General features: G+C 44.6%; 1 protein-coding gene across 11 annotated transcripts in view; it reads right to left on the reverse strand.

Annotated features, from left to right (window-relative positions):
• Positions 1 to 25,147, reverse strand: part of RBFOX2 (RNA binding fox-1 homolog 2) — a 158,247-nt gene that overhangs the window by 13,313 nt on the left and 119,787 nt on the right. For 4 of the 11 annotated variants that reach the window (XM_082753285.1, XM_082753292.1, XM_082753293.1 and 1 more), the window contains 6 exons: positions 23,887 to 23,940; positions 14,692 to 14,784; positions 11,887 to 11,947; positions 9,391 to 9,444; positions 9,143 to 9,235; positions 7,861 to 7,993 (listed from right to left, as the gene is read on the reverse strand). In XM_082753285.1, the coding sequence (XP_082609411.1) occupies positions 7,861 to 7,993; positions 9,143 to 9,235; positions 9,391 to 9,444; positions 11,887 to 11,947; positions 14,692 to 14,784; positions 23,887 to 23,940 (488 nt within the window). Of the gene's footprint in view, positions 1 to 2,354; positions 2,395 to 4,521; positions 4,648 to 7,860; positions 7,994 to 9,142; positions 9,236 to 9,390; positions 9,445 to 11,886; positions 11,948 to 14,691; positions 14,785 to 23,886; positions 23,941 to 25,147 lie in introns of all 11 variants that reach the window. The other 7 variants (XM_082753286.1, XM_082753288.1, XM_082753287.1 and 4 more) reach the window with 5 other exon arrangements.

Below are 25,147 nucleotides of genomic sequence, written 5' to 3' on the forward strand. Positions count from 1 at the left end.
ATGATGCCCTCTGCGGCCTGGGGCTGGTTGTTTTATGGATTCAGGTGTCCTGCCAGAGTGGGATGCATCCAACAAGAGGTGGAATGCCTTCTTCAGAGAAGGTGCGGCTAGCAGGATGGTTGCCCCAGGACAGAAAAAAGGAGTGAGGAAGAGGAGGAGGAGGAAAACGAGAAATCGGTGCGTAGTACTTATGCAGAAAAAGCAGCCCAAACTCGGGACATGTCCCCTTCATCTTCCCTACCGCTAACTACTCCTTCCTAGCTCAGGGTCATTTCCACCCTGAAGCCCTAAGGGAACCTCAGTTTAATTTTCCCCCTAAACCAGCCAGGAAGGGCTAAACCTAACAGAAGAGCCCTCTGCCTTTCCTTCCACAGATCAGCACTGCACATCAGTGGGGCACGGGGATGCTGCACTCATTCTACGTGTGCCAATGAGCAAATCGCTTGGAAGGGTAACTTCACATCAGGATTATGATTATTTTTTTTTCTGAGCTCTGTTGGAGGGCAGCAACAACACAGGAAAACACAGCACCACCTCCCTGGATGAGCACCCTGTCCTGCCGTCCTGCTTTCTCACAGTGAGACCTAAACCACTGGAAGCAAAGTCGCCAGAAGGTCACCACGCAGTTTTAACCTGCCTTGGAGGCTCGGCTCTGCGTTACGTGATGCTACCACACGGCAGCACCAAGTTTTCTGGTGGATTATGGGGCTTCTTCATTGCTGAAGTCCCTCTCTTTACAACATGCTAGATAAGCATCTTGTCCCCATCAGCAATGGAAGCTCTGAAGGAGCTTTCTGAAAAGGAACAGGGAGTAACCCCAGCCAGTTCTCCATTTCAACATGACAACCTTTTATATACCATACTCTGAGGGAAGAGGCACTAAGCAGAAGGTACTGCTCATTTGCTTGCCTGCTGTAGAAAACTCAGTGGTCTGTCGAGCTAGCGTTCTAGGAGTGAGATGGGAGAACCCAAAACTCTCGTGTAGCCCTTGACAGCATTTAATACAGGAACACTTGATTACGCAGGTCAAATTTTGAGGGATATGCACACACTGGCGTACGTAAGAATGAAGAAATGCACCCAAAACGTCTACGTGTAGAGAGTACAGCTTCTGACTGCTGTAAACTATGATGGGCAAAGTGCCTTTATAAGACCTGACCCTCCATATAAGCCAAGAAAATCCAACAGCTAATTCCATCCATTATCTTCAGTCTAACCCCTCAGGGTCCTCTTCATAAACGTCAGGAGCAGCAACTTCAAAGGAGCAGGGACGTGAAATCCATGCTGACAACCATGCCACTACCAATACAAAGCATCCCTAGCTCCAGAGAGCTATTACCTGTAACTTTGGGAGCTTTGCCAGAGCCAGATGAGGCCACAGGTTGTGATGGCAGTAGTGGACCTGAATATTTTGGCTACGAAGGGCACGCTCCTATCCCAGCTGCTTTGCAACAGCTCTCCATCGGAGAGGAAAACTGCTTTTCTTACTGGCCAGAGTCCCTCGATCCATGACGGCCACAACCCAGCTTTGTATACAGATGCCCTGGAGATCTGCAACACCGACTGGCTGGGTAGGACAAAGGCAATGACAGACAACGCCTCCTGGGGTATCAGAGCTAATTCCCAAACAGGAGGAGGCTGCTGACTTCTCTAACCGAACATCTCCATGTATTTGTACTTTACCTCTTCAGGGAATTGTAAAGAGAATCTAGCCTATTTAGGTACCATTTTGACTAGCAAAATGAGATGTCAGTTTTCACTCTAGCATCTCGGTCTCCATTTTTAATCAGTCCCAGTGCCTTCCCCAAAGGGATAATCTCCACGTCCCAGTGGCACAGGAACGTTTTTAAACATACAGCTTGCACTGTTTAGTGTGGGCTGCACAAATCAAACCTGAAAGGGCCCCAAGAGGGGAGAGAAAGGGGAGGGTGGAGGGGGAGAAGGAAAGGGAAGGTCTGAGGCTAAACCAGTCCTGTTATTTTTATATCCGAATTATGTAAACGAGAGAAGTGTTGAGAGAAATTTTAATTCGCTAATCATCTCTCAGGTTGATTAGTAGCAGTGTGCATGTGGGGGAGAGGACACCCAGTAAACTGACCCTGGCAATGATCAGGAAACCCAAAGGCTTAGGTCTTGCACCCAGGGGCAAGCGCAGTGACAGAGAAGCATGCTTGCATTCCTAAATATATAAATATATATATCCACAAGGAAGAAGAAAATTAAAGTAAATGATATTTAAAAAAAAAAAAACAAACCAAACCAAACCAAACCAAACAAACCAAAAAAAAAAAAAAAAAAAAAAAGGCTGGCTTGTCAGGGGTTGGGGATGAGAAGGCTCCGGTGTGTGTACTTACATAGAGGTCAGCACCGTAAAATCCGTCCTGGTAAACCACACTGCAGAAAATCCACACAAAAACAAAAAAACAAAAAACAAAAAACAAAAGAACAGAAAACACATTCCGGTTATTGAGGACGGCAGCATGCACATGCGTTTTACACAGGCAGGTGATGTATGAATCCACAACCTGGGCTTTTGGCAGGAGCAAATCAGCAAGAGAATGTGTGTGCGCACGCACGCTAGACGGCTCCAAGTCATCTTCCATGGCATGCAAAGGGGAAGGGGCGGGCAGAGGGGGAGACAGTATGCGAAGGAGAGAGGGAGGGGAACAACCATGTTGTACAATAAAAATAGACTCGAAAAGATCTGATGTCCTGAAGAAGAGAAACAAGGGTTTAGAAACCTCCACTCTTTTTTTTTGTTGTTTTGTATTTTGTTTTTGTTTTTCTCCTGGAATTGTTTTAAGTTACCCCCTACACACATGGAGACATGGGCTTCGTGAAGTGGGCTTGGAAATCGAGAAGCCCCTCAGAAGGCATCCCACAGGGGCCAGAATCACCTATGTCGGAAGCACGTTTCAGAGAGTTGGGTATGATTGTTTATTTGAGCTCCACGGGGCTGCTTGGCTTTGTTTCTGACATCCATACATCACCTGCTTTTTACCCTGCACATTAGACATGCGATAAGATTCGGCTGATCACACAAGCATGCAAAGTATTATTATTCAGCATCTTAAAGAACCGATGCAACACCTCCGGAAAAACAAGTCAATCAATTCTGATCAAAGTAAACACAGAGAAATGTAATTGAAAAGAAAAAACCAAAAATACCCACAATGCATTGCTTTCACAAGCAGAGATAATGAGCCAAAAAGGTTAGGTGACTGGTCCAAGGTCCGAGAATTGGAAGGTGCAGTGGGAGTCCCTGCTAAGTCACGGCATTTTCCAGAGCAGAGAGGAGCGACTGGGAGGGTTTCCATGGGATGGTGCCTTTTCTGGTTTAAGCCATTTTTTTTTATTTTTTTTTTCTTTCTCTCAGAACTTCAAGCAGCAAAATCGATAAACCAGAGCCCAGAGAGCCACCCTTACCAGAGCGTTTGCTGGCATAGGACTACGCAGCTTGCCTTGGGGACAGGGGTTGGGGAAGGATGAGGAAGGAAGACAGGGTATGCCCCCCACCCGTGTGCGTTCAAGCGTGTCCTTGGTACTGAGGGATTTCCTCTTGCTTTCTCCTCTGAACAGCTCCGCACAAACTCACTCAAGGCTTTAAAAAGCATCAGCCCCGCCATCTGCGATATTCGTGGACCTAATGTGCATGACTTACCAGAAGCATTAAGGAAAAAAGAAGGCATGGAGTGCTAGCTTTTCTTTTAATTATTATTTTTTTTTACTCGTCAGATGGAATGCGAAATGCTGCCAAGAGCCTGCCACCCTCAGACACCCACCTATTGTAAGGCACGCACGCACAAAAAAAAAGCCCAGCGTATCTTGCCAAAATTCTGCATGCTATTACTAAAAAAAAATAAATAAATAAGTAAATAAAAATAAATCTGTTGCAGAGTTAGCTACTGCTTGAATAATTCAGTCTCGCTGTCTTCCCCAGGAAAAGTACACTCCATTCCCAATGGACAGAGCTATTGTTGTCTCCAAGAGCGCTGGGAGCAGATATGTAGATAGAGACCCTTGTTAGAGGAAGAGGGGAGCCACTTCAGCAGGGAGAAGCAGGCCATGAGATCATGTTTGTCGAAGCTAAATTTTGACAACCACATAACAAAGAATTTGGCTCCTGGGGCAGTGACTTACATTGCTGGGTTCTCTATCTAGGATCTGGAGTGTTTTAGCAGTGATACTCCACCTGCTCCTGCAGGAAAGGCAAATGCATGACAGAGGAAGTGACTTGGTTTATGAACAGGTTAGCAGTTTTAACAGTTATTCCAAACACAACCAGTTGGATTAATAAAAGCATTACCACATTGGATCAGGCCACTGTTCGTGTAACTTAGAATCCTGTCAGCAAGAGATGCTAGCATCAGCTCTCCAGAGAAAACTGCAAGGAACACTAGTAACATGTAAGAGGAAGGCTTCCTAAGTTCAAGCAACCAAGCACACATGCATCCTCTCTCCTTCAGTTGGGACCTAACTGATACCAACTGCCAGCGCTGAAATTCAGCAAGGTTTATTTACATGCTAAAACATCCACATTTGTGATTCGTAACGTTGGCAGAAGCTTCGCTTGAGAACCACAGAGACCATTCTGGTTACGTAGACTGACCAGAAGCGTAAAGCAGCCCCATCGAATCTCAGTGGCATCTGTGAAAAGCCCAATAGATGAGCTAAAAGACATCCACAAGAACCAGGCATATGCTGATTTTGTAAAGCAGCCATCATATCATTAATCGAGCTGTACCAACATTCGACTGTATTGTAAAAGGAACCAAAACCAACCAAACAAAGCAAAATAAAAGAACAAACAAACAAACAAAAAACCCCACAAAAATCACTACTGCCTTATGTCTAGTCTGACTTTTATCTACTTCTTTCAGTCAGAGAATCTTCTACATATTTACACTCCTAGACTAAATTACACTTTACTCTAACAAGCCTGCTCTTCATAGATGCACCTAATGAACATGAACAAGCCAATGCCTAACCTACAGTTTGAGAAATAAAATTGATTGAGCTTACTTAGTTGGGAGAATTTTACAGTAGGCATGTTTTTTTTGGTGTTTTTTTTTTTTTTAAAAAAGGTTTTGATTTAATTCTTACAGCCTTTGATCTGAAGTGCAATTTGTCAGCTTTCGTTTAGAAAGCACAGCCACTGCAGATCAGGGCAATATTCCTGCACTGGCTTTAGTCACACTGTAGACTAGAGGTTATAATGCCTCCATCCTAGTATTGAATGCTGCCTCAGTTATACACTGAAGGGTGCATTTTGTGTTCTGAGGTCAGGCTTGGGTGACTATCTAAATGGTCTGAGCAATTGCTTTCTACTGTATGAATAACCTTCCCTGGATAAACATCCATGTCCGTACATACCCGTACGTACCTTTTACATATGTATTAGTAAATCTTTGCTTTAGATCCTGAAAAAAGTGTGTATTAAGAATGATACCATTTCTTGCACCTTCCTCTGGAGCATCTAGCACTGCAGATGCTGTCAAATATTATACACTAACCTGAACAGCCCTCAGGTCTGATCCAGCATGGCAATTCCAACAAGCTTTTATTATTCTACATTCTGTATTTTTTGAATTCTGCTAAGCTCACACATTCAGGGGTACTGTTAATTTTTAAAATGTATTAAAGTATTAAAACATATTTTTAAAGTTTTGTGAAAATCAGTTCCTTCTACCAGGTTTGAGTTCACCTGCAGCTTACTTTACTGTCTTCTTCCACAAGACTCTAAACCTCGATCATTCACGTGCTGCTGACAGATCTTACGGTGTCAGCTTCCCACTGGCCAGGAAGAAAGCAACTGATGCAGGATAAGGTGTCAGGAATGTGTGACTGCCCTGACTCAGGGGAGGTCAGCAGTGCCCACACAGAGCTGTGGCTGTCCTACAGGTTACTGCGACACAGAGCTGAACAGCAGAATTTACATCATTCCCTAAGGAATCAAATTCCATCTACAAAACAGCACGTAGAGACTCCGACTATGATGACAATAAACACCCGAATTAGTTAATTGCATCCCAGTGGTTGGGATGAGGGGCAGCTCTGGGCCATTTCTGAAGGCAATTTGTTTCCTGCTGTCCCGCAAGTATTTACTGGATAGCACACTGCCCATGAAGACATGAAATCGGTCAGCAGCGTCAGACAAACCAAACATAATCTAAGTAAATAGAGTCACAAGACAGTATTTGGAAGGGACAATCTTTGGATCCTGGCCTATATTCCAAACAGAAATAAACCCTTTACAGGGGACTCAGGCTGGGTTTAAATCAAAGACAGGGCTCGAGTCCCTCCCGGTGCAGCCCTGCTGACAGCCTCTCCTAGGAATGATCTAGCTGCTATGCCCTGAGTGAAGCATGTGCCCCCCCTCCCTGGTGCAAGCGCTGCATATCCTCCTAGACGGCAGCACTTAGCTGTGCTTCTCTGTTTCACCGTGGAGCATTTCCCAATCAAACAGGGCTGGGTCATTTTTAGAGCAACAGACAGACAAGCTGCAGGTCAGAGGCTATGGTTAGAGGACGTACGATATGAACTAAGAGCAGTGGTACAGAGAGGTGGATCTACAAGTCCAGAAGAACCGCTCCATTCTGAAGGCCTGTGTGCTCAGCCAGGAGGTTTCATTTTAAGTCTCTGGGTGAATTAAATACAAACATTGCCAGATTTGTCTGAGAGCAAAGCTAGACAGATACGTGACCGCTGCAGCTTGCTTCCTTCAGCTTCACTTTAAATATCAAATGGACTCTAACAAGAAAGGGCTGCAGAAGCTCTCCCTGCTTCATCTGCTACAGAAGGCATTGCAAGCTCATCCGGCATCCATCAGGCCAGATCCTTACATCCTGTGTGGCTCCCTCCTCTCTTTTTATTAAAAGATTTGTCATTTATTTTCTTCCCTTTTGGGGCTAGCCTAAGGGGGGGTAATAAAAGGGTCAATCCATTTTTCCCTGTTGGAGGATTTGTCCCTGCTCCTACTCTTTCTGAGAAACTTGCCTGGAAAATATGGCAAACAAAATTCCAGAGACAGGCAATATGAATAAATCATCAAAATCAAACAAAAAAAAAAAAAAAAAAAAAAAAAAGAAAAAGGAAGGGATTTGCCGATGTATTTGTCACTCCATCACACTTAAACAAACAAAAATCCCCAAACAAAACCCACGTACAAACCTGGTTCCCTGTACTCTGAAGAGCAGAATACTCTTTTGTAACAGAATCTATTCCACTGCATTACTAGCAAAAAGTCAGAGGGCAGAGAAGTGTGCTGAGGCCACGCATTCACCACCGCTTCATACAACAGTTAGAAGAATGCTGCACTTTCGTTCTCCCTGTATCCCAAACACTCCCAACTTCAAATTAATGGACTTGATTAATCTTTGTTTTAAACCTTTTTAAACTGTCTCCAACAAAGAAAGCAAATCCATTGTGGGTAACTGGCTCTTCTGTATCCTACTGTCAGATGGTGAGGCATGAAGGTAATGGATAATATTCCTCATTCCTGGGTAAGAAAACCACAAAGGGAGCGCAGAGAGTACGAACTTTTCAGAAATCTTAGACCTCTCTTTGCATCCTTCTCAGTAGCACTACCATGTATTGGGCCAATGGATGACAAATACCAGGCAGACGAATTGAGGAATTATGAGAAGGAGTACATCAGCACTTTAGGCTGCTGCAAGAACTGAGAATTGTTTCAGGCAAAATTTAGATTTGCCCCCGTTGGATGCTGTTGTGTGCAGAACGCTCTTGCACTTGCAATATCCCGCCTCTCACCATCCGGACAATTTTCGTTAGGTTTTTGTTAGCCAATTAGCTATTTGACACAGTTGTGCAGAGCACTCTGCTCTTGTGACCAGTGCTTACCCTGGGTAGGCAGGGATGGCTGTGGGAGGTACTGCCCGGACTGCCCCATAAACCGTCCTTCCTCGGCCCCTCAGGTGGGCTCCCCGAAACGCGGCTGCTGTGGTGGCTGCAGTTGGATAGGGGAAGCCTGGAACTGGAAAGACAGACAAGGTGGAGGGTGAAAAGGATCCGAGCTCCTGCCCAGGGAACAACCGCCTGCTTCAAACAAGGTGACACAATAGCTCCACAGCGGTGGGACGTTTTGCATCAATCCTGCAGAGGGGCATGCTTCTATCCCAGCAAGCATCGGATACATACGTCCTGCTACACCATGGCCTTCAGGGGAAGAGGGGTTGCAGAGAGGTTTGGCATGCAAGAGGTTAATGCTTCGGCATGCCTTGCCCACCACAAACAGGGTACAAATCCCCCCCTTCTGACACCGCCATGCAGTCTGGTTAGAGTCCGAGAAGCGCAGAGAGTTACTATCAATACAGCAGGCGGCTCTTCCAAAACTGCAGAGGCTCTTTAAAATAATTTGTCAAGAGGCCCTTAAAGTCAATCAACTTACATCAGTCTCTTCCCTCCTTTCCCCTCCCACTCTTTGCCACCCAATCCTCTGTATGTTCATTTTAAAGCCTGAAAGACAAGATAGCCCATATAACAGCAGCAGAAACTTCCCATAAAGTGCCAGCTTTCCGAGAGCCCCTCTTCACTTAAAAAAAAGCGTGACCAGGACCCGGCCCCACGCCTAGCGGGGCCTGCTTCATTACTCTTTAACGCTGGCGTGAACTGGCTCACGAGGAAACGATGGAAAGCCCTCGAGGCATCTGCAAATACTGTAAGGAGCAGATGCCCAGAAGGGAGCGAGTCGCCAGGCACGGACCCAACCCAGCGCGCGCCCAGGTGCATGCCACCGGGGGCCCTGCAGACTGGTGGTTTAACAGCGTGTATAATATGTACTTTGCAGGGATTTGTCCCTTGGGTTTCTTTCATTTCCAAGGGGCCGGGGTTGGGGGGTGGGGGGGGAAGGGGGGGAAATCAAGGGAATGGCCTATTCCTCGCACACACCCTCCCCTTGTTCTGCAGCCTCCTCATCGCTCAGAGCCCCATTCACCGGCACAGAAACACACTGCGGATGAACAAGTTACGGCCACTGCACGGTATAGGCTTGGGCTAGAGGTAAACTCCTTCCCAGCGAGACCCATCCTTTCAAGTATATATTATACAGACTGGAGAGAAGGGAAACAGGTCATAGTTAACTCAAGCACAGCAACAATACAGGGGGCCAATGGGGGCTACTTACTGATTAAAGGAATGTAAGTGTTAATACCCCCCCTTCCTGACAGGGGCACTGCGGCGTCATTGCCCAGCGAGACATCTGCTTGAAAGCTGGACGCTAATTTAATTTTAGAAAGAATAAAAAAAAAAAAAAAAGAAAAAAGAAAAAAAAAAAAGAACGTAAAAAGGTTATAAAGAAACAGCAAATTGAGAACATAAACAAACACCACTGCAGTTAAATGGCAGAAGTGGAAGTGTCTACTTAAGCTCTACCTGCATATAACTCAGGGCCGTACACCGCTCCAACCACAGGACTCAACTTCCAACCTGCAACAACAAAGACTGCAGTGAATGCCAAAATCTACACCAAGAGAAGGAGCAGGCAGCGTGGGGACGGGGGACAGTCTCTTGCATGCGCCCCAGCAGCTTCACATGCAGCAGCTCTTTCCCAATTTCGGCTTCACCTCAATCCCCCTTGGTGTAGATGGAGGCCAACTGCCTTTTTCTAATGTCAAGTTCTAGGGACGGGTCGCTGTGCTGGAGGGAACAGCCAAACGTCAGCTGATCCTCAGCAGGGCAAGCACGCCGTTGAGGGAATGCCAACTACCTTATAAGCATGTTTGCCACGAGCACCGTGCGACCCTGAATTCTCGGCCTGACCCTTGCTGTCAGCTCCTCCACGCGCCCAGGGGAGCGCCGTGGAGCCAAAGCCTCTCTCTAAAGCCAGCGGCCCAGCCTCTCGTCCCAGGGAGGTCAATTCACACCCTTAAATCCTCAAATCACCGTTCTGCCCTGTTTGCTAGAGACCTAAAAAGCGCCGGTGATTGAGATTTCCTCGCTAACTGAACTACACAACTGTATCGCACAGAAGCAATTCACTCTGTTCCTCTCACATTTGCTCCTCTCCGTGTTATTTTAGCATTTCCTGCCTTCTTTGTGCTTCATCTTTTCAGATGAAAGCCTTCCCAGAGAATCGGTTTTAATATCATCTGGATAATTGGCAAGAACTGAAAATCACCAACAGAAAAAATACAAGAGAGAACCCTTCAGGTCATCAAAGGCCTGCCACTGGAGACGGGGTCTGATGAGAAATATGTTCCCCAGTCAGATCTAGAGACCTGTTATCTCCCCCACCTTTCTCTCTGGGGAGAGGAGATGGGTGTAAAGCTAACAACTTGATCTGGGCTGGCCTCCACAGAGCATGGAGAGGGACGGAGAGACCTCATCTGTTCAGCTAGCCATCACACAGGCATTTCCACTGAAATAAATCCATCCCCTTCCTCTCTGTCTTGATTTAGGAGTCCTGACACACTCGCTGCACTTTTACCACCCCTACCCAGCCCAGAAACCACAAGAACAACATTGTGAGCTGCAGCCCATCAGCACCACCCCTTCACAGGCTGGCAGAGCATCACCGAGAGATGCAACATGCTCCTCCACACGACTGGGCATGCTGCCCTGTACTGCCACCTCGATGGCAAAATACTGATGCAATGGTGGTAATAACAGGACTGGGATTAAACCCTCAATTTAACAGTGATTGTACCACTGCTTAGGCCTTAGGCCTGTGCCTTAGGCCTGGCCTAATACCGAGTGCCTTTACGTAGTTTTAAAGCAGACACTGTTGGTTGATAAAACAAAATACTCCTGCCTGTTATCATGTATCACCAGTTATTTGTTGACACCAATTTGTACACGTTTCTGTCCTTGCTTTCAAGACAATGTAATATGGCCGTGTTACCTTTTACTGCAGAATTCCCCAACTTCGCTCAAACACTAAAACTCAGAATCCCAGTCTTTCTGCTTGTTCCTATCCCTAATTTGTCCCTATCCCTAATTCCCCAGTTCTGTAACCAAAAAAAGATTATATGATTTGTCAAGAGCCACACAAGTCAGCAGCAGAGCCACAAATAAAATTTGTATCTTCTGACTTCTGAGTCTCAGGTGGAATCAAAACAGATTCTTGCACTAGCAACTACCTATGCTTAGCTTCCTGCATTGCTGTAGCTGTTCAGGAACATTTTCAGGCCAAGAAGAATTTTTCCTGCCTGGTTCAGGACAAAGACTCAAATTCAAAATGTGTATCAAAGCAGCATTCAGTTCTGTCAGCAGAAGAATGATTTTTTTATGCTATATGCGTCTATGCCATAGAAGTACTGCACAGACAGAAGAACCTAGATATCCCAGTGAAACAGGATTCTTCATTAACCAAACAACTTGGTCTTTCTCTATTGAGGTTCACTGGAAAATGGCTGAATACCAGACACAGCCTGTAACAACAAGTGAACACACAAGCAGTCCAAGGCCTCTGCTTTCCCAGCTGCTTGGGGACAGTTGTACTTTTACTGCTAGAACCTAAACTGAGATATATCCAGCTCTTTAGATTATACTCAGTTTGTATTTAGGTATTTAGGTGACGGCCATCCCTCTGCAGACTGGCGCAGCATCACCTTGCGGCGGTGGCAGGTGACACGTCAGACCTTGGGCTCCTTTTCTAGCTTGGCCACAGTGGGCATGTCACTACCCCTTTCTGCCCCAACTTCTCCACCTGAAAAATGGTAATCCTCCATAAACTCTTAGCTATACTGAAGCCTAATGGTGTAGATTAGGGCTTGGGAGTTGTTTCTTGATTTTGGTGGGGGCTTTTCGTTTTGTTTTTTCTTCCCCTGAGGAGGTCCTGATGAAATACTACGACATTCCCTTCACCAGGAAGCTTTCGTCTTCCTTCCAACCTTTCAGCACATCACCAGTCCCAACAGTCTCTCTTACCATTTGCGTATGGTGTGACCATCTTCTTGTTGGTCATCACTCGCGCTGTGGCATTGTTAACCTAAAAGCAAGAAAGGGGAAGGGGAGGAGAGGGGAGGAAGCAAAGGACATTAGGGAAAATGATGGAAAACTCTCAGCTATCTCACACACACACACACACACACTATACTTCTCTGAGCAAAAAAAATTAAATAACTAATTTTACAAAAATGCAGTTATTTTAAAATTACTTTTAACAATTGCCATTTAATTTTTAACCATTACAGCTAAACATGGCATTTAAAAATTATGCATTAAACAGAAGGCCAACAAGAGTAACGTGCAGATTCTCAGACACCCTGCCACCCCTTGGCGCCTGTGGTTATTCCCAGCTCACCCATCTCAAGGGCAAAACCTTGGTGATTTCTGTCCAGGCTCTGTTCGAGTGGCAGCAACCACATTTGCAGCCCAGGACAGGGAAACTGAAGCAGGTGCTGCACAAGCTGACCTGTTCCTCACGCTAACCGCTGGGCTGTGGCTCACAGGTCACAGGAAACCTGGAGTCCGTCAGCTTTAGATTTGAACTGCCAAGGTTTGAGGAGGTTTTAGGAATGCCCCCAAAATGTTTGGACAGTGCTCGTTCACCAGTTTCCTTCCTATCACTCTCAAATCTTTTTCCAAATTGTTTTATCCCCCCGAGACACAAATCTCTGGGAGCAAAGAGAAGAAATGCATAGTGGAAGAGCTGAATCTGTTGTTGTTGTTGTTTTATGGTGCCCTCCACCCTCTTTACAGAGCTCTGCATCGTTCCAAGCGGTTTGATTGCTCAAGCAAGTGGGGTGTTACCACAGAGATGGTGCTGATAAAGAAAAGATGGACCAGTTCGGAAGCCAAGTTACTGCAGCCCCGTGTCAGACAGCCTCAAAGTTCTTGCAAGGAGGGTGAAGTTTTATCCAACATCAATAATTTATCAAAGCACATGCCAAATGGGAACTCAGGCTAGGGTTAAGAAGGAAAAAAAAAAAAAAGAATACTATAAAAATCAAAGCTGCTCTAGGCCCTTGAGGCTTATGGAAAGGTGAGCGTACGCGGGGTGGGGAATCTGGAACTACATTTACTCTTGCTTCAGCCCCAAAACGATAGAAACATTACACATTTAAAAAAGAAAGAATGGGAAACAACAATGATGAGACTGAGAGCATGCAGTTAAACACACACAGATAAAAGAAAGAAAAAAAAAAAAACACAATTGATTCGGGGGTGGGGAGGGAGGAGGGAGGAGATAGGGTCTCACAGACAATCATTAAGATGGAGCGAGTGCCTGAAATCAGCTGCTACAGCAAAGTGCAACACAAGCACTTAAAGGAAAAATTGCCAGAACCGATCAGAAACCACCAGTCAGCAAAGAGACCAACAGCTGCATTTAACCGAGTAAAGAAAAAAAAACGGGGAGGGGAGGGAGAGAGAAAGAAAGAAAGGAAAGGAGCGGTAACAGCTACAAACAGGTCTCAGAAAGAGAGAGCGGCAGAAAGAAGGGGCAGGAGAGAGAGGGGAGGAAATGGGTGCATTAATAAAAACCAGCCAAACTGGAGTTCAGTAACTCTGAGTAAGATGTGCAAGGGGAAATCACCATGAAGTCAGTAATCAAACAGCTCAGACTGCTACAAAACGATATGTACATCCAAAGTCCAGGCGGCATTACTCAACAGCATTGAAAATAAAAGGGGGAGAGGGAGGAAGGAGGCGGGTGGGGACAACAAGTCAAATCACATTTTGTAGTGTTAATGTGAGATGGCAGATGGATTTTTTCTTTCTTATTTAATTTCGTTTTTTTTTTTTTTTTTTTTCGTAATTTTAAGAAAAATTAAAAAAGAAAAAAGAAAAAAAAGCTTCTTCTCTAGCGCTTTCGTTTCACTTACCGCCAACTCGTACCATCGCCAGCATTGTGTATAGTTACCATGGAAAGAGTGAGTCAAGTGGAGGGCCCTAAACCCTAAACCATTGAAAAGGGAAATAAAAAGAAAAAAAACAAAAAAGAAAACAAAAAAAAAAGCAAAATATGCAGACATCTTACTCAAAACGGCGGCTTTTTTTTTTTTCCGTAATTTTCATATTCGATCAATATTTGCACTTTTTTTTTGTTGTTGTTGTTCGTTTGTTTCAAGAGAGAGGGGAGAGAGGGAAGGGCCAGTTAGCCTTCACCACAGTGGAACACCAAACTGGCCAACGCCACCCCTTTAGGACCAAAGCGAGAGCTAGAAACGTTTAAAGACCGGCTCCCACCATGACCCGGAGCCCTTCTGCCCCGCCACCCTCCCCGCCCGCCGCGGGCATCGTCTCACACTTGCGTGGAGGAGAACTGGCCTCGGAGGAAAGAGAGGAGACTGGCTGGCCCCCTGCTTTCTGTGCGGACACAGAGTTAGAAGTCGGACAGTACTCTTTCGGTTAGTGTCGTTCAGGCCTGCTAACAGGAGATCGGAGCCTCGCAAACTGAAGCAAAGGAAAAAATCAAGACAGCAGAAGGGCAAAAATTTGGAGTGGGTGGGAAAAAAAAAAAAAAAGAAAAACAAAAAAAGAAAAACAAAAAAACAACTCAATAAAAGGAAACGGAAAAGAAAAAAAATATATACCCAAAACAACAATAAAAATATTTCGTAAAGGGGGGTAAACTTTTATACATTTCAGTGCAGGGAGGTGAAGGACACAGACACAAACACACACGCACACACGAGACTGGGATCCAAATGTGAAATAAGTGAGGCAAGACACAAAAAGAAATCAAAAGAATAAATATAAAGAAGAAATTGAATTACTGAAGACATGCACCTCGATTTTACGGCCCTCTACCACGGTGCCGTGTAATTTCTCCCTGGCCCTGTCTGCATCAGCACTATTCTCGAAAGTTACGAACCCGAATCCCTGCATGCAGCGGGAGAAGGGGGGAAAACATGCACATCGTTATATATTGAAATACTGATCTCTAGGTAAATAGAGAAAAAATATCACAGTATGAAATCGACATCAGCACAACTCAGCAATAACCTCCTAGAGTCACATTGTTGGTTCATGCATGTTTCGTAAATGAAGGAAATCAAAATTCAATAAAATAAAGGAACTGTAATCATAATAAGAATAATAAGAGTAATTAAAAAAAAAAAAAAAGAAAACATAAAAGCAATTGAGGCCAGACCAAAAAAGAAGTACAAAGTTACTCGAGACAAATTTTTTTTAAAGTGTTTTTTTTCTTTGTTTTTTTTTTCCTTTTTCAAGCTGGTTCGGCCCACGTGGGGCTCCTGCCCTCTCTCTCCCTGACCATGAAGACGCATGCGGTGCCGACCCCACCAACCCCCCGGCCACGGTACAGGCCATCGGCACTGAGCAGCACTTGGTCCTCTTGAGCAGCCGCTGCGAGAGAGAGCAGCGAGCTGAGTTCAGGCCTGGCACCGGCAATCCTGCGAAGCTTTGGGCAAATCAAAGCCTGAACCTTGCTTTTCCCACCTGTAAAACGGAGACAATAATAATTACCTACCTTGGAGAACGGCTGAGAGGAAGGGCTGTGTGTAAAGCATCCCTTGCAAGCTCTTCAGGGAACAGTTCATGGCTACTCCTACGCCTGTAACCTCCCTAATAACGCATGGGGAGGGCTTCTAGGTAGCACCAGATGAACATCACCCAAGGTGAAGATTTACAGTACTATGTAGTGGTCTAGTTTCAAAATTTGCCTACCTGTAAGCACCACGCTGGTCTTGAGGGTTAATCTAAACACCTAAATGTGGATCTATTGGTAAATGACTTTTTTTTCTGGTGTTTCTGCCCTACTGCTGCCTCCCTCAGAGCCTGCCACCCATCTCGCTTGGCTTTGTTCTGAGATGGCAACCTCTGTGCTGTGGATGACGAATCTCTGCCTAGAAACACTATGAAGGCTGCAAAAAAAATAACGTGCCCTGCTGGGTGCAGCCACAAAAGCTTGGGGACTACCAAAACGTCCTTTATTAGAGCGATTTAGGTTTGCTGAGCCCATGGCGGCACATGCAATGCTCACATCCCACATGCTGCCATCAGTTCATGCGGTCACGTAGGAGGGCAGGGGAAGAGATCATGCTCACTTCCACAGAAGTGGGAGCACCGATGGTCAAGCAGAGCCAAGAAGACTGAGGGAAGTAGGAATTAGCTGGTAGCAAAATGTATTTTACTACAGACAACCACGAGGAGATACTCTTCATGCCACTGCAGGGAGCGGAGCCAAGCGAAAACTCAGCGACAGTCTGTGTTTAGGGTACCTTAAGAACAGGAGGAGGAGAACTGGCTCCTGGCTACAAGGCAAATACCACTCTAATGCACAGGCAGCAATCTCTGCTGGCGCAGGAGGAGGGAGAACAAAGCCTGCATTTGATGCAATGGAAACTCCTGATGTTGAGCAGAGCACTAGGTAAGGCGAGCGACCCAAAGCACTGGCATGCTAGCCTGGCAGCCCCCTGCATGCAGCTCAGGATTGGCATGCGTGGACCCCCAAAAACCAGCATCTGGATTTCCAGGCACTGTTAGCAACAAGACACAAGCAAGCTGTCGTTCTCTAAGTGCTTTTTTAAGGTCTGTACAACAGTAATCTTGGAAAGCCCCTTTGTGCATGCTGGCCTTTATCATCCACAGCTAGGTTTCCAGCACAAAACTATTATATATTTGTAAAATGTAGGGGTTTTTTATTATTATTATTATTTTCCTCTAGAATCAGCAATAACAAAAACTCCCTAGCTAAGTGTTGTCTCATATTGAAATCAACAAGAACTCTCCTTTGGGCACCAGCCCCCTAATCTAAAACTTGGGATAATTTCATTTTGTCAGCTTAAAACATAAAGGCTATACAAATAACAAACCATTGCCTTGTTCTGAACAACATATATGTTTTCAGCAGAAATCAATTAAAATCTGAGCTACAAGAGATCAGGGCTAATAAATCAGTCCAACCGCATGCAGCTGTCAAGCAGGTTGCATGGAACTGATGGGGGGGAGTGTAATAGCCAAGCTGATTATGAAGGGACAGTGTATTTTATCTGCTTCAAAGAACCCCTACAGAGAAAGGGAAGACTGAGAAATAGAGTAACACGTTTCCCTCTGTTCGATATAATGGGGAAAAAGCATCTTGAAAAAGGTTTGGGGAGGAGGGGAGGTACAGACTGCAGCAGCAATCTCTATTTCCCTCTTCTCTTTTGACATTAAAATTTCTGTTTGTTCTAGTCAATCCTGCAGAGCCTGAATGAGATTTATGTCTTCTGTGATGCTGTGAACTGAAAGCTGGAGAGCAGAGGGAAGGTAATTTTTTAGACATTAGCCTGCGCAGACTAGAACCAAACTAAGACTATTTTAATTCACATTTGTTTGCAGTGAATGAAGTCTGTATGGGATTTTAAGAACAGATTATCGTCGAACACCTTTAAACTGATTTTGAATTTTCCGTGTTTTTAATAAGTTAAATCAAGAAAGGCTACAATCCGCATGCAGACTATCCAGGAATAATTAACAATGTGAACTAAAGCGGAGTTAACTTGATTCTGAACAACTTAACTAATTAACCAGAAGTTTTGTTGTACTGACAGATCGGTCCTCGGCTTATGCAATGCTTTGTTGAAAACCATTTCATGTCAACGCTGAATTAACACTTCACATAGCTGACTACGATAAGAGTCAATATTTGTGTCCGCTTGGTTAGTCTTCTTAATGCAACCCTTTGACATTCAAATTTTCAATCAGGAAAAATAGGTGAGCCACGCTTGACATTTCTATTATTTCTAAGTTTAAAAGCTAGCAATTAAATACACATATTTTTGATGTGGGAGAGAAAACAACACATACATATATTTTTAATTCCTTCTCACAGATGACCTGCAAAGAACAGGGATTAATTTGTACCCAAATACATATACAACAAGCAATTCTCAGTTTTCCCTCCCAAGGTTGGCTTGCCCTTAAAGAAAAATAAATTAAAAAGGAGGCAGATAACCAGTATTTGCTAGCTCAGGTCTACAGCAAGCACTGGTTTGCCCCACAGTACTAGATATGGAGCCAGAGGAAGGGAAGATACAATCCTGAGTTAAGAAAAAAAGACTTAACGTTTCTAGAGTTTAGTTTATACAAATAACTCATGTTTAATAAGACTGTTATGATAACAAGGCTGAATTTTTCAACATTTCCCCCTCCACCGACTGCCAGGAACTTCTCCCAGGCAGAAAATAAATGTAAACTTCAACGTACCCCACAAACACTAAATAAACCCTGCAAAAAAAATTTAGGACTTATGAGTAATTTGCAGGGCCAGACTAACCCCCTTTTTACCCAAAGGTTTATTCAAAGGGCCTGAAGAGACCGAGTAACTGTCACCCTTTTAGTCTGGCCTCAGACTCTGCAATAAATAACAAGCAACATGATGAGCAGTGTAAAAAATAAATAAATAAATGTATATAGAGAGAGTATTTGAACGTTTCCATCTCTGAAGAATGAGAAAGAAAATTTACCATGTAACCGTAAAGGGAGAAATCAAAAGCAGACGGTTCTCCTGGGTGTGGCCAGAACACAGAAATTAAACAAAAAAAAAAAAACAACAAAAATATAAAATAAAATAAAATAAAACAAAAAACAGAAAATAAAAACAAAGGAAACTAAACAGAGCCCCTTGAAATCCATGCATTGTTAACCCTTTGTTTGTCATGGAGTTTAGACAGTCACCTCAGCAGCAGCGTCTTTGCCTTGTACCCCTAGAGCACGCAGCCAGCAATGGGCTTTGCCTTCCTCTACTGCTGTGCTCTTGAGTTGTTGGGTTGTGTTTTTTTTTTTTAATTTATTCCCCCCACCTTTGCTTATAAACAAACTTTCAGGAGCCTGAAAAAATACGGCCAAGGGGCAGAAGTTTAGGCTACCTGTTTCCAAGGCGTTTGAGAGAGGAGGAAGGTTTCAGCTATAATCCACCTGAGATGAGCAGGACTGGGTGCACCGATGGGAACGCTGCCCGAAATTCAGAAGCACATGGTATCAGAGGCACACACTCACTTCATACTGGTGTAAATTAAACAGTGTAAACTGAGGCTGCCATCGTTTCAGCAGCCCTTCCAGCTCCCCTGTGCTGCTCCGGGGGCATCAGGCACGGATGCACAAAGCATCCACCCAGCTGCCTACCTGTGCCGTCTAGTGAAACAGATGCAGGAATTACTCTGGCTAAAGAAATGCAAATAAATAAATAAATACATCCCTTTTTAAAAAAAAAAAAAATCCAAAGAAAAAAATCAACAGCAGGGCTATTTTTAAGCTGGATCACTTCCCCGATCCAGCTTGTTGCGCCGCTCCACTGCCAATCCCTCCTGCAAAAACCGAGAAGGGGGCAGAGGATGGGGCTGAATGGTGGGATTGCAGCCAGGGCTGCGAGCGCTGGCGGCTCTGGATCAGCTCCAGCCAACTCGGAGCAGAGGTCGTGCAGCCCCACAATTTGCTGGTTGTGTGCTCCTCCTCCTCCTCCTCCTCCCCTTCATCCGACAGGGAGTTCACCTTGCTGTGTGGTCAGCGAGTTCAACACGCTAAACCAGCAGAAGATGAGCTCTTGCTTCTACTTCTCTCTCCCTGCTGGATTTTTTTTTCCCTTTTTTTCCTTTTTTCTTTTTTTTTCTTTTTGCTAATTTGGCGCCCTGAATTCAAGTCCCTGCACAGTGACATGAGCACCACGAGGAAGGTGCCCCTTCCCACAAGGAGCAGCAAATCGGCTTACGCTATCACTCCATCAACCTCAGCCTTAAATACTCAAATTCAAGTAAACCAGTTCACCGTGTATGGACAAATTTAACTCGTTAATTTATTAGTATCACTGAGTTGAAGGTGACCAAGGCAATTCACCATTCTTAACTAAACTAGGACAAAAGGTCAGGTCTCCTGCAAACCGTGAGCATTATGAAGGGATTTGGTGACCTGAGAAAGTGACACTGCTTTATGCCTAATTTGTTATTAAGCCTCTTTGTGTTAATAACTTTATCTGAATTTCTGGCTCAACTGATGATATCTGAACAAAAATTACAAAAATAGAATTAAAGTAAAAACAGGCCCTCTAGAACAAGGAAAGATACTTGTTTCCCTGAGTAGAAACTAAATTCAGGACAGGGTGGCTCTCTCAAAGCACCTAATCCATTCCAAGAAGACATAAATGCACATGGCACGCATATGGTCTTTTAGGCAGAGTTATTCAAACCTAAATGAGTATTATTAACCTGCAGTTAACTGCAAACATGAAGACTTAAGTGCTTCCATGCAGCTTTCTGCACAAGTTTTTCGTTACTTTGGGTTTCTTGATGGACCTCCACTCACTAATGGATGGAATTTCCTTGTGAAGACTGGATGTAAGCCACTACACAACCAATTCTTCAAGCAAACGTGAAGCACTTCTAGATGCTTCAGTCCTGTACAAAAACCTGGAGACCATCCTCCTTTTTAAGGATCTGGGCTTTCAAATTGGAAAGCAGAGGGGAAAAACTTACGCTGACCTGAAATCTCAAGCTTGTAATCTGCACCTGCATGACCTCTTACCATTTAGCCATCTACAACGTGCTCCCTCCTCAGCCACTGCTTTGCTGTGTGCTCACGCTTTCTTGCTCTCTGAATGTCACCAAGGGCACATCTCAGAATGCCACCTGGCACGCGGCCGGCGAGCAGAGAGCTTGGATTCCCTTCCCCTGCAGCTTTATGAATGTCACAGGCTTCTTGTTTAAAGTGCTACATGGGAAGACTGCAGGAATTCTGCAAATGTGTCTGCCCGGTCAGTTCAGCACAACCGTGTCAAAATCTGCATCTGCAGGATGCTTCTCCGCTGACGAGGGGAGCAGGAATCCTATCCCTCGACTTCCTCTGGAGGTGTTTTATTCAGGGTTCAGCAAAGTGCACGGTGAGCTGCAGCCGTGAGCAGGATGTTATTTAAAGGCCTTTATTTACATGGGTCAGAGCTCAAATTGTTACGGGTAAACAGGACAACTGCAGCAAACAGCCAGCTTCCAGGAAGCAAGCAAAAAATAGTAAATAAATCAGGGGAAGGCTGATGTCATTCTGTCATACAAGCTAAAGAATAAAACGAAATGGAATTCAAGGGATGTTTGAAGTTTACACCTTGTTTTTCATAGGGAGCAAAGCAGTATCAGTGTGAAGTCTACCAAGGTCCACCTAATCCTACTAATCCTTCCTAAAAGCGTGGAGATCCCAAACACGGAGCCTGTCCTCTACGGTTCCCTCGGGTGCAGCGTCAGGGCCTGGTCATCTCAGGTGGATTCGAAAGGAAGGACGCAAACATCAGGTTTCCTCCAGGCCCTCCTGCCCGCCAGCGCTGGAGCGCTTCCAGCAGAAGCTCCTGCCCCAGCCGGGCAGGGACAAAGAGCTGCTCGACCCCATCGTCCGCTGGGTGGGGGCAGACCCAGGGCAGCGTGGGCTTCACCGCTGTAACCTTTTAAATGCTTTCAAAACATATAGAGAAAACTCTACACCCTCAGGAACCCAGGGGAGGGAAGGGAGCATTGAGAACACAGCACAAGGCAGGCAGCAGGAGCATCTGCTTTCGGATTCCCAAAAGAGAGGAGGAGGAGAAGAAGAGAGAGAGGTTTCATATCATTAGATTAGAATGGAAACCACAGGGCAGGAAAATGCATTCAGATTTATTTTTTATTTTTTTTCCTAAGGTGGAGGAAGAACCCAAGAGTGAGTGAGTGGCCTCCAGAAAGATCCGTTTCCTTTGCTTCACCATCAGATCACCAAACTGTTTGTCCATTGTTACGTGAATACCAGGTGCTTCGTGCAGCTACACCCCACTCAAACACTGGGGCCTCCCATTTTCATGCTAAGCAGGAATAATCTTGCATTCTTTTTTTTTTTTTTTAAACATTAATTCTTTTGGGTAGAGAAGGATGCAAGGATACCACAAAATTATTCGTTGGGCGTTTTCTCATTCTGTTCAGATTCTGCCCCATCCCTCACATCGGCTACCAGTTCTGCAACTGCTTTTTGCTCTAAGATGACAAAAAAGCAGCAGAAAACTGCACGGTCAAGGACTCGAAGAATATCTCTTTGGATTGCTTTCGTTTTTCGTATGTTTATCAAGGGTTCAGGACGAGATTGATCAAGGAACTCTTCAGCAACAATTTCTGTTTTAACTGAAAACCAGAAGCCTTGGGCTTTAACAATTGCAGAAGAAAACAGTTTTCATAGTCCTAAATCAAGTCTTCACAGAAAGCCTCCCATGTTAGTGTTGCCCAGAAGGAAAAGGGCAGCCGTGGGCGTTTAATATAGGGCTGTATGGATGGAAGAGTGAGGGTGAAGTTCGTGTATGGAGAAGAAAACACTGTGCTGGAAAAGCACAAGCAGAGGGAGATGGAGGATAGAGCTCACCGCTTTGTCAGGACAGTTATTTTTGCCCTTTCTTTTGCAATTACATCCAAAAAAGTAGAGATCTGATAGAGGCCAGAGGCTATTCCCAAAGCCAAATAGAAATGACTAAAACTGGGTCTAATTCGCAGACAGCTCTGGCCTATAAATATCAGAAGAACAGCAGAGAGCAGAATAAATATTTACAAACTCAGCATAGCTGATTGTTTTGGTAAAGCGTATAGATTTTTATCCACAAGGCAAGTACAGCTCTCTAAGCCACATAGCCATTTACTCGTTCAGACTGTTTTATTAAAAAAAAAAAAAAAAACAAAACAAGAAAAACCATGGTAGTAAGCCCAAACTAAGGATGGGGAAAGGGCTAAATCTCCTTTGTTTTGTACACAGGTCAGCTGCTTTCTGGTTTCCAGATAACACAGAGACTGAAGAAGTTCCCAATGCGTCTTGGTGAGCACATGTTGAAATTTGCAGAGGGCTCTGAACATGAACAGACCCCAGGAGACATGTTGAAGCAAAGAGGCCACCGTAAGGTCGTGAACCTCAAATTCAGGAGAAAGACATACAGGCTCTACACGGAAACTGCTTAGCTGAATTGCAACTTCAAAATCTCTTGTGTGCATGCACACATGTGCACACACGTGTGTGGGGGGAGTAGGGAAATTTTGTTTTAATTGAAAATGGGAATCTTAGCATTGATTAAGTCAAGCAGAGTATAGACATGCACTGTGCAAGCTTCCCCCATAGAGCTTTGGCAATGCACCTCGCTCCTGACCTGCAAAACTCCCTGCTATTCCAGTGCTGAACCTCCTGGGCAGAGAGAGAATCACATCAATTTGTCATTGTGGTGATACTGGTTACGTGATGAGAACCAATTGCCAATTAGGACAAAGATCACTGAATCTCTCTGCAACTGACCTAAGCAACATCTGAAATCTCATCTCCAGAGAAACAAATTACCATTAGCTCTCAACGAAACCTCCCTCTTAACACGTTTTGGAGATGAAGATAGGTGTGCGAATGCAAATTCAGTGGGGGGAGGTCCACGGGGGCAGGGCAAGGGGAATGAGGATGCTTTTACGAAGCATCAGATATCTCAAACGTGAAAGGTCAGAATCTCAGAAATACCAGGCAAAGTCTGCAAAAGAGAGTAAACAAAATCCTTCCACATTTGAGATATTACACTTTTTTTCTCTGGAAGTATTTTAATGCAATGAAGATGGGGGGTGAGGGGAGTGGGGCTATTATGCTTTGTTTTTACCAGCTCCCGTCACATGGAGTTGTTTTTACCTTATTCTGCCTTCCCCACAGGGCACCCATTGCTAGTGCAATGAGAAGGGGTTGGTATGAAGGCTCAGCTGACTCCCTGTTTGCTCAAAAGGCTGGGGAACCTGATCCCACGTTACAGACAGGAGCGTCTAGGAGCATTCGTACATGCTGCCCAGAAATGACCATGCTCAGAGTCTGGAGTCAGAGGGAACAGGAGACAGTCCTCAAAATAGGTTTTCCCTTCCCCCCATCACGCTAATTCCTGCTGATCTCTACAGAGTGTATTCTCTAGGCAATGAACTGCCTTTTACTCTGTGCAATCAAAACAAGAGAAGCAGGTACAGGAACAGGACTTACCTTGGAGCCGCGCTCATTAAAGATTATCTCTACATCAAGGATTTTGCCGAATTGCTGCAGAGACAAGGGGAAAGAAGAAAAAAAAAAAAAAAGATTTATTTTTGGCAATCAATTTTTTGTACCTTTTAGGTGCTGGCTTAACACAAGAAGGGAGGTGAGAATATTTCCATTTCCAGCATACAAGCAAAAGCATAAAATCCCAGTGACATGACCCAGTTCTCTCAGGTTAGGACACACAAAACCTCTTGGTCACAGACCCCAGGTTTTCTCATGAAAGTCTGAAGGAAGAAAAACAATCTCTCCAAGAGTTTTAGGGATTTCAGCTGGTTTCCCCCTGCTGGCTTCCCCCTCACCTCTTTTAATCTAAACAGCTCTTTCTTTCCTCATTCCACTATTTTATCTAAGACATGGTTAAATGATTTCATCTAAGACTTCTAACAACAGTCCTCAAATGTCATTCAGCGTTTCATCTTCCTCCTGAAGTGGCTATCACAAAGAAACTGAACTGTGAGGATGTTTCTCTGGAGGGGATAGTCACAAAAGACTCCCGGCCCTAGAAATTCCAAAAACTCTAAATCCCCTCGTTTTCCTCCTTTACTTTTGGAAACTCAGCCTTCAAAAGAATTAAGGGAAGATTCAGAAACTGAACACGGCCAAATCACAACAGGTCTTTTCTGTTTGTTTGTTTTCAGAAAAGATCATTCACTTCAACCTGTGACATGCAGGAAGCTGCTGAAAACCCATGTAACTTTGTCATGTATGATGATCCCGATTTCTGCCTTAGCCTGGAGACCCCAGGGGAGAACAGTGCCCCGCTGCTCTGTGCTGTTTCAACAACTGGCTCCAAAGATCTCACCACTTAGCACAGAACAGAAAGTGGGAAATGAGGGCTACAAGCTAGCAAGGCAATTTGCCACACCAAGGAACCATGTATCGATCACATCCCTTGCCTGGGAACGTATTTTAGTATTTATATTGATCTGGCCAGATTCAAACCAGTATTCTGTACATAAAGGTATTAACACTTCAGCAGAGTCCCACAATACTCTGTCAGCTAGAAGTATCAGTGCTGTAGTTATTTCCAAATGGGAGGTTTGCTCTCCAGAAAGACGGCTCCAAGATCTCATTCTCAGGAACACGCACGTGTGGAGCCTTCATTCCAGAAATGTCTATTGCTTTCAAATCAAATACGTATCTGCACGTTCCTCATACCCCATCCTTTACCAAAGCTCTCATCAACATGGTTTTCATCTTACTGCCT

This window comes from Aythya marila, assembly GCF_965140915.1.
Source record: "Aythya marila genome assembly, chromosome: 1".
Lineage (NCBI taxonomy): Eukaryota > Metazoa > Chordata > Aves > Anseriformes > Anatidae > Aythya > Aythya marila.